The 10,000-nt window shown below is 47.3% G+C and overlaps 1 protein-coding gene across 8 annotated transcripts in view; it reads right to left on the bottom strand.

Annotated features, from left to right (window-relative positions):
• The window catches only part of ci (transcriptional activator cubitus interruptus), an 879,964-nt gene that overhangs the window by 25,465 nt on the left and 844,499 nt on the right, over positions 1-10,000 (bottom strand). For 5 of the 8 annotated variants that reach the window (XM_076176245.1, XM_076176243.1, XM_076176246.1 and 2 more), the window contains 3 exons: positions 1,830-2,015; positions 1,175-1,407; positions 609-938 (listed from right to left, as the gene is read on the bottom strand). In XM_076176245.1, coding sequence (XP_076032360.1) covers positions 609-938; positions 1,175-1,407; positions 1,830-2,015 — 749 coding nt within the window. The remainder of the gene's footprint in view (positions 1-608; positions 939-1,174; positions 1,408-1,829; positions 2,016-10,000) is intronic. The other 3 variants (XM_076176248.1, XM_076176247.1, XM_076176249.1) reach the window with 3 other exon arrangements.

Genomic DNA, 10,000 nt, shown 5'->3' with positions numbered 1-10,000 from the left:
CTCGGCGGTGCCACCCTCTTCTTCTTGCGAAGTGGCACTCTGCCTGCGAAGTGAAATCATGGTTCCTGTCAACCACAAAGGTCTCGTCTTTCAAGAACTTTGTCTTCCGAAGTTTGCCAGGTACTCGCCAGACGCAAAAAAGTGCCAAAAATCCACTTCGCTCTCAACCCTCCACCCGACATAAACATAGGCAAACAGGCACCCACCAACTACGACGCTCGTGATCGTAGCTACGACACTTCGTTAGCTACTTTGTCTGGAGGTGGGGGTGGGCAAGAGAGGGCGCATGCATAGCTTCTGTTGTCGAGTCCCTCCCTCCCCTTCCCCTTCCTCTCCGCTCTCTTTCTTAACCTCCACTTCCCCCTGGGGCTTTGTTTGTATGAAATAATGGGGTTGGATTCAAATAATCAAAAGGTATTCTCTCTAGCAAGGACGTTCATTAGTAATCTTGTCCATTTTTTCTAGTTCACATACCCTTCCTGAGAGTATTATGTCAATTGATTTAGTCGTTTTTCCATCATGCTGCTAACAAAGAAACAGACAATCTCGACCAAAATAAACACCTCTCCTCCGGACGCCGTCCGGACGAGGTAAAGAATATATCTTACCTTAACGAGTTCGTCTTGAGTATTGAAGTCTTTGTTGCAGTCCCGCCAGTGACAGTGAGTCTCGATGAAGTCGGGAGGCTCTTCCTTGAGGCCGTCTTCCTCGGCTACCCCGACGCCTCCACCTCCTCCTCCTCCACCTCCTCCTCCTCCTCCTCCACCACCGTTGCCTACGACTCCTGCGCGGCCGCCTCCACCTCCTCCGCTTCCTGCACACGCTCCCGACGTCGTACTCGAGGCTTCTTTCTTGACCTTAGAGTTCTTGTCCTCCTCCATGGTGCTGGATATCGTCGGGGATTCTTTCTTCTCGCCCTGGTGAAGAAGTAGGTCCGCCTTAAAGAAAACCGTGGGGAGTATTATTAAGGGGGGAGGAACACCTGCAGGCCGCAGTGACAGCAGGGTGTGTGTGTGTGATTCCAGGATTCCAGAGAACAAACTATGTCATCAACAATCTCGAACTGAGGAAACATATGTAAACATTATGGTCTTCATACAGAGGAACTGCCACAGCGAGGAACCGGGTTCTCCGCTTCTTTGCTGTGGCCTCCCACAAGAGAAAGTTCACGTACCCAGAGCCTCACCTCAGTCTTGGGGGGCTGTGGAAGAAGAGGGGGCTGCGTGGGCAGGGAGAAGAGGCTTTGGTGTGGAGTTAGCGTTGATGGAGAGTGCTGCAGGAGGGGCGAGGGGGCGAGGAACGGGGAGCCAGGGAGGGACGCCCCCCTCATGAGGTGCGCCTGGAGCTGCTGAAGCTGCGTAGCCGCCCCGACGCTCGGGTGCATCCCCAGCGCCGGTGAGATCGCCCCTGGAACGACAACAGCGACAAAGATGTTAATGATGAAACAACTCCATTTGGGGAGACTTAGGCATTTTGTCCTGGCTAACGTCGAGTGATTTTGTTCAGGTTGTGGTAGGCGATTCCATTCAACTGAGGGAAACCTCAACATACAATTTGATCTCCTCTTATTTACCTATATATATATATGACATATTCATCTATTTACATATTCATCTATTCACCTATCTATCTATTCACCTATTCACCTATTTCTCTACTTACCTACTAATTAACTTACAAAATTATCTACTTATCTACTTATCTATTCATCTATTTATCTGTTCGTCTCTTTATTTACAAATTAATATATATATATATATTCATTCATTTATTCACTTAGTTACTTGATTACTTACTTATCATCACAATTACTCTTTTGCTGCCCTTACCTGCAGACAGGTGACCATAGGATCCGCTCGCCGAGGACGACCTCGACCCATTCATGATGGAGACGAGCGAGTTGGGACTGAATCGAATCATCGAGTTGATGTCGAAGGAGTCGCTGTAGGGGGAGGACGAGAGCGCCCGCTTTCTGCTCTGCCGGAGGCTCGGCCGGGGCGACGCCAACCGGGAGCCTGTGGGAGGGAGAGGAAATAGACGAAGAGCTTTAAGAACAATGATTCAATTCTGTGGTATTCTTCAGCTACTAGGGTGAGCTCCTGTTCCTATCTCTCTCTCTCTCTCTCTCTCTCTCACACATACACACACATTATATATATATATATATATGTATATATATATATATATATATATATATATAATATATATAATATATATATATATATATGTGTGTGTGTGTGTGTGTGCCTGTATATATATACATATATATATATATATATATATATATATATATATATATACATACATATACATACAGCTACGGCTTGATTTTTCTTCAATATTGATAACCGATACTTTGCGCATCGATGCAGAAAACGAACCCAATCATGGAAATCGTCTTTATCGCTCTTTGTCGCCACGTGATCGAAGCAGCAGTCACGGAGGCGGCGGATGAAGACGAAGATGAGGAGATCGAGGAGGAGGAGGAAGAAATCACCACTCCTATTTAGGTAGTGGGGAGAGGACCCCGGGGGAAAAGGCAGAGGCGGGACTAACGATCTGGAGGCCATACACCTATGGTAACGAGACATCGCTCGCACGACTCAAGGCTCCCCAAAGGAGTCCTGTGGACCTCACATAGATGGTTCCTTTAGACCCAAGAGAGGAAGAACTCAACCCGTCACAAAGATTCACAAGTGGGCCCAAAAAAACGAAAACCAATTTTACTGGTCGTCAGTGGATGCTAAGTGACTCTATTCAGAGTTGAAGTGGTCTTTTCCAGGAGGCTGAAAAAAACAGCTATCTATAATTACGGGAAACAGGAGAGAGCAGGTCAAGAATCTCTGCTGTTGATGGAATGATTCCAGAAGAAGAGGATGAGTGATACTTCGGCGGGGTAGTTAAGTGATGTCAATAGTCATGTGGGTGATTGGGACACCACCGCGAAACACCCGTTTCGTTAAGGTGGTGATTATGTTATCGTCAGAGGGAGATACTGTCTCCGCAGGACGAAGGAAAGGTACCGAATGAAGTCGTATTACTATCCACGATAGGATCTATTTACTGACATTGACAAAATGTACACACATGTGTGAGGGAAAATAAAAGAAAGATGACATAGGAAGAAAGGGAAAAATCTGAGAAACGAAGGAAAAAGAGAGATGCGAAACACGATAGGGTGCCTTCTTGTGGAAGTGTCTGTTACCCAGGAATAAAGCTGGATCCATACTGCACATACACACACATACACAAAGACACACACAAAAGAATGAGAGAGAGAGAGAGAGAGAGAGAGAGAGAGAGAGAGAGAGAGAGAGAGAGAGAGAGAGAGAGAGAGAGAGAGAGAGAGAGAGAGAGAGAGAGGGAGAGAGAGAGAATCTTGATAGAAACACACGATACTATATTTCTCACATCAAATTAGGTATCTGAAGACATCATGTGGGGGAAATCGCCAGCATCTGACATCGAAAGGGTCGTATACGACGACAAATGACATTCTACTCCCGAAACTGGTCACTTCTTCATCCACGGCAGAAATGCTATCGACGTTTCCCGTGACAACAGATCTCAGGAGAAAATACCAGCATGTTTCGTGTCACATTTCTCAAAGACCACGGGGGTGGGGGGGAGAGAGAGAGAGAGAGAGAGAGAGAGAGAGAGAGAGAGAGAGAGAGAGAGAGAGAGAGAGAGAGAGAGAGAGCGAGAGAGCGAGAGAGAGAGAGAGAGAGAGAGAGAGAGAGAGAGAGAGAGAGAGAGAGAGAGTGAGAGACTGAGAGAGAGAGAGAGAGCCATATGACCCAACTTGGTACCAAACCATTTCGATGCCCACAGTCGGCAGGTGATTTTATTCTGTTGAGGAGAACGTCCCTGGGAGCCAAAAGGCTAAGAACATTGGCGCCAACGCCATCTAATTGGGGACCATTCCTACGAACTGAGATCGTTAGCACGAGGAACCTGAAGCCCAAAGAACTTGAATTGGTGGCTACATCCAAAATCAACATTTTTAGATACACTGGCAGACGACGACGACGACGATGATGAAGACCCATTTGGTGATAGGAATCATAAAAAGGGCCTTTCGATAAAAAAACAGACGGCGCGGTTAGCAAGTTCTGGATAGCCCGGCCTCGCTTGCCACGAGATGGCCTGCGAGGAGGACACAAAACAACCTGACAGCAGAACGGGAGGCGAAGATGACTTCGGACGACGTATAGGAAAACACTATAAACATAAATAAATAAGAGAGAGAAAGAGTCAGAGGCCTGTCTGCCTGTCTGCCTGCCTGCCTGCCTGGCTTGGCATCCCACCTCAGACTTGTAAATCAGCCTCCATTCCCAAACATCCCGCTCTCGCATACGGATCCACACCACGACGAAGTTGTGACTATGAGCTCCTCTTAAACAAACACGCCTAAACCAACTGACTTGTTAAACAGAAACAGGGGCGCTGTGGAAGGGCGACTGCCGCCCCTCGCCACTTACAGGAACTAAGCAAACAGTGGGAGCAGGGCAAGAGGAAGAAGTGGGTGTTTGCGGAGGCGGTGCACAAATGTACAGCGGGCTTGAGCAAATATTTCTGTTTACAAGTTGTTACTGTAGTTATGTCGATGTAAGTGTGTCGTCGGCTGATCTATGTGGTCATAAATAAGGACGTAAGCATACCTACTTGAAATAAACACGGCTTAGCCACCCTGCAGGTCTGTGTTTCTTAAGCAGTGACGCAGCTGTGTGCTTGCGCACATGTGATTTGTTGACTGCTAAATCAACCAAACGCTGATATTAGTTTTTATCATCAGACTTTCTGAAAGAACCTGAATAGATGGTCGTTATCTTAACGACACATCACTAAGATAACGACATTCTTTATATATATTATTCTGGCTATCGTCAGGCGATGTCACGTAGATAACTGGAAGTAGTCTAACTAGAGTAATTGGCTTTACATTCACCACGTTCTTAAACCCCGGTCACAAACTAACTTGCGTGTTAACTTTGATTGGTTAATGGTGATGAAGTCATCATACTTAGGGATAATGATCTGTTTCACATTAGATAACTCAAAAGACAACCTTGTCTTCGAAAGGCTACAAACATAGTTTGTGTGTGTGTGTGTGTGTGTGTGTGTGTGTGTGTGTGTGTGTGTGTGTGTGTGTGTGTGTGTGTGTGTGTGTGTGTGAGAGAGTGAATGAGTGAGTGAGTGAGTGAGTGTGTGTGTGTGTGTGTGTGTGTGTGTGTGTGTGTGTGTGTGTGTGTGTGTGTGTGTGTGTGTGTGTGTGTGTGTGTGTGTGTTTGTGTGTGTGTGTGTGTGTGTGTTTGTGTGTGTGTGTGTGTGTGAGTGAGTGAGTGAGTGAGTGATTGAGTGTGTGTGTGTGTGTGTGTGTGTGTGTGTGTGTGTGTGTGTGTGTGTGTGTGTGTGTGTGTGTGTGTGTGTGTGTGTGTGAGTTAGTGTGTGTGAGTTAGTGTTTATGTGTTTGTCTGTATGTGTGTTTGTGTGTACGTGAGCGCGCGCGCGCAAACCTAGCACATTGACCGTGTATCAACTTCATCTGCACGAACCTGTACCTTAAATGGGGATAATAATTATGAAATAAAGAATAAGCAACATCAGTAGTGTTAGGTACAATGATGATGTAGATAGTAGTTTAAAAACAGTATTTTTAGTTACCAGTGATAAAATATCTGTATTCTAATTTACAAACTAATTCTTTATAAATCAACATAAACGATACAATTTTTCCAAGGCTTTTTAATATTCTATGTTTCTGTAACACCAGATTTATACAACAGTAATGACTTCAAATCTATCTCTCCTTCTCTCTTTTTTAAACCGCAAAGCTAATGTGGATGTCAGTCAACTCCGTATCATTACAAAAACACAAGATTCTTGAAAACATTCCTTTAAATGGCGCATATCTAGAATTCCTCGGGGTGAGTTCTTCAAGCACAGCTCGTTCTAGTTATGTAACTCCTGCCGAGTGTTTAGTTAGCACTTGATCCTCTTGCATTGGGTGAAACCAATAGCAGCGAGAGGAGAGGGAGTGCCATCCATTGGCACTTCAGCCGCAACGGTGCCATTCCTCTCCGTGCAAGAGGGCTATGTGCGCCCATGTTAGTCTTGAATCAATCTGTGATTTTATTATAAATATATATATATATATATATATATATATATATATGTATATATATATATATATATATTGTTTGATCAAAATAATTTTCATATTTTTTCTATACAAGGATTTTTTTTGTAAATAATTTTCTTATCTACATGTTTCAAAAATTAAAAAAAAAAAAAAAAAATGGTGGCACCCAAATTTATTTATGTATTTATTTTCAACTCAATGGATTTCCGTTGTTCTACTGAGTACTCCCATAAGGCATAAAGACAGACCCTCGCGCGGAAGTGGTGCAGACTGTACACAAGCCTCTGAACAGCCAACTCTCCTTTTAGATTGGTTTTGTTTCCTGTAGCCAAGTGTGGAGCTGTGGTGTGGTCGACTTGACTACTGCCTCGTCAACACAAAAGGTCTGGTTCGATCTCGGTGACTGCCATTTGCCCCGGCTGTCCAAGTATATAGGGATAGAGTGACTACTTCGGCACCGGAGCTAAGCGGCTCCTAGGGTAAACCCCGCCTTTAGCCCCAATCGTACCTAGTAGAATTTGCATCCTCCTCTTCCTCCTCCTCCTCTTCCTCCTGTTCTTCCTTCTCCTCCTAGCTGCTACCAGGCTACTTTATTAAGTGTCACGTGGCCCCGTAGGCAGCAAAGGGGTGAATATAGAAATATACATTCTTTGGACGTGCCTTCCCTTGGTCGCAGAGTGCCGGCCAAGGATACCTGGTCTCCCCTTTGCTGTCCAATCTGTCGACTGTCATTACTTTCATTAAGGTGAAATCTAACTCGATCATTTTCCATGGGCAAAAGAGGGTTGACTCTTTTCGAAGTGACTCTCCTCCTCCTTCTTCGGGGCATGCAGACCCTCGAAGAGTGCCACAAGTGCCAAGCAAGGAGGCCTTCCCCCGTTCTCCTCCTCTGTGCCGTCGAAGTTATCAATGTCGATGGTGCTACCGTTGTTGACTTTTTCCTCCCCCCTCCCTCCTCCTGAGGACGATGCTAATGCATGGGAGGCAAATAGGCGCTCGTGATATTGACGACATGGGTGATGATGATGATGATGATACTGATAACACTGAAGGCGTTGATGGTGCTCTCGCCCGATTGTTTTTGTTGGACGCCGGGAGGGCGCGGGAAGGCCGTCGACGCCGCGGCCGCCGCCTCCTGCGTGGGCGCCACGGGGAGAGGAGGAACGAGGAGGAGGAGGAGGAGGAGGAAAGAGAAGGAAGATGAGTGGGAAGAAGCGGCGAAAGAACAAGCTAAAGAAGGAGGAAGAGACTGGAGGACGAGGAGCAGGAACGAGGAAGAAGAAGAGGGGGAAGAAGAGGCGGAAAAACAAGCTAAGGGAGGAGGAAGAGATTGGAGAAAGAGGAGGAGGAAGGGATGGAGGAATGAGGAGGAAAGAAGGAGGAAAGATGAATATTAACAATGTGGAGGAAGCAGAGGAAGAGGAAGTGGAGGAGGAGAAAGAGATGGAAGAATGGTGAGCAGGAGGAGGAGGAAGAAAAGGAGGAGGAAAAGGAAAAGGAAGAGGGAAGGGAGGAACAAAGCAAGAGGAGGAGGAAAAAGAGGAGGAGGAGGAAAAGGAGGAGGAGAAAGAGGAGTAGGAGGGGAGGAGGAGGAAGAAGAGGAGGAAGAGAAGGAGGATGAGGAGGAAGAGGAGGAAGAGGAGGAGGAGGCGAAGGAGGAGCAGGAGGAGATGGAGAAGAAGGAGAAGGAGGAGAATGGTGATGATGATGAGGAAAAGTAGGAGGAGAAGGAGGAGGAGGAGGAGGAGGAGGAGGGCGAGGAAGAGAAAGAGGAGGAGGAGGAGGAGGAGAAGGGGAGGGCGAGGAGGAGGAGAAGGAGGAGCAGAAGAAGGAGGAAGAGGAGGAGGTGGAGGAGGAAGAGAGAGAGGAGGAGAAAGAGGAGGAGGAGGAGGAGGGAAGGAGGAAGAGGAGTAGGAAGTGGGTAGGAGGAGGAGGAGGAGGAGGAGGAGGAGGAGGAGGAGGAGGAGGAGGAGAAAGGGAGGTCGAGGAGGAGGAGAAGGGGAGGGCGAGGAGAAGGAAGAGGTGGAAGAGAAGGAGAAGGAGGAGAAGAAGCAGGAGAAGAAGGAGGAAGAGGAGGAGGAGAAGAAGGAGAAAGAGAGAAGGAGGAGGAGGAGGAGGAGGAGGAGAGGGAGGAGGAGGAGGAGAGAGAGGGGAAGTAGGAGGAGGAGCAAGAGTAGGAGGTGGGAAGGAAGAGGAAGAGGAAGAGGAGAAGGAGGAGAGGAGAAGGAGGAGGATAAGATGGAGCAAGAGGAGGAGGAGGAAAAGAAGGAGGAGCAGGAGGAGAAGAAAGAGAAGGAGGAAGAGGAGAAGGAGGAGGAGGAGGATGAGGAGAGAGGGAGGAGGTGGATGAGGAGGAGGAGGTGGAGGAGGAGGAGGAGGAGGAGGAGGAGGAGGAGGAGGAGGAGGAGGAGAAGGAGGAAGGAGGATGAAGGTTCTTTAGACGCGCACCGGAGTGAGGATCTGTCGGGTTCTAATGGGTTACAGGTGGTGCTGGTCGGGGCGGAGCGGGGCGGGGCGGCCTTGGGGGCCGGGGGGGTGGTGGTGCCCGGGAGTCGATAAGAAGGAGCAATGCTCTGGAGATTGAGTGATCGATGGAGGAGGGATGGATGGAGGGAGGGAGAGGTGGAGAGAGGGTTCTGAGGGTGGGTGAAGGGTAATGGAGGTGGAGTGGGGAGTCTGAGAAAACGAATATTTGGCACCGAGAGGTTAGTGATGGTGCCAGTCGTGGTGGTATTTTGGTGCCAGAGGTGGTGGTATTTCGGGGGGTGCCTACAGCTGTGGTGCAAGGCGTGATTCATCATGGAGGTAGGATCAGTAGCAACGGTAACAGCATCTTCAACAGCTGCAGCAATTGTGCAACTACAAGAGACGTCATTCAATTGTTGTATGCTGACTAAAAACGTTGAGCTGCATAGAATTGTATTTCCTTAACCTGAGCAAAAGGGTTAATATGTGTGACAGTGTTGAAGGGGTTTGGAGGTAACAAGGAGGTCGAACAGGGGGGAGAGACGAACGAGAGGGGGGAGTGGAGAGGAGGAAACGGTGGAAGAGGGGAAAGGGGAAGAAGAGGGCATGGCTGGGAGGGTGAAGGGGAGGGGAGCAGGGGTGTGGGAAAGGAGAAAGTGGGAATAGGCAGGTGGACACGGGGATTGGCAATGAAAAAACGAGAAAAAAATGGGATTACAAAAAAAAAAAAAACAGAGAGAGAGAGAAAATAAGAGATGGGTAAGGAGAGAACGCAGAAAAAATATGGAAGTAAAGATGAAGGAGGTGGGTAAAGATGAAGAGAGAGAGAGAGAGAGAAATAAACAAGGACTAAGGGAAGGAAAGAAAATCATGTTAGAAAAATCGAGTAACTTCACAGAACAAAAAAGAAAATAACCGAATGAAAATTAAGGACGGAAGAGGTGCGGGGAAGAAGACGAGGAAGAGGAGGAATATGAATAAGTGATGAGTTAAGTACTGAAGTCACGTTTCTTCCATTAAGACTCAGGAGTGAGTACTTGGACGAGCTGGAACGTGAAGCCAGAGTCCGCGACATGACATCACGCTCGCGCATGCGCGTTAGTCATGCCAGCTCGTGGGAATTCAACAAACATGACCAGATGTGTGATATCGTACATCTGGCAGCGTGTAGAACCAGTCGTTAAAGTCTACATGATGGTAAAACTTTTTTCTATACAAAAAATTAGATACTTAAAACAATTAAGACAGATCATTCAGACATTTCACTCAGTTTCTGTAGCAACCTTTTAGCTTCGGTTTATGTATTTAGTATTTATTCTATCTGCCGTCAGGCGAAGTTACTTAGCTGAGGGGAGAATCCCCCCTTCCCCCCCGCAGTGAAAAGCTTAACAG

The sequence above is a fragment of the Oratosquilla oratoria genome, chromosome 38, assembly GCF_046742065.1.
Source record: "Oratosquilla oratoria isolate Oo_2021 chromosome 38, ASM4674206v1, whole genome shotgun sequence".
Lineage (NCBI taxonomy): Eukaryota > Metazoa > Arthropoda > Malacostraca > Stomatopoda > Squillidae > Oratosquilla > Oratosquilla oratoria.
The sequence above is the reverse complement of the archived record's forward strand: the minus strand, read 5'-3'. Positions and strand labels throughout refer to the sequence as shown.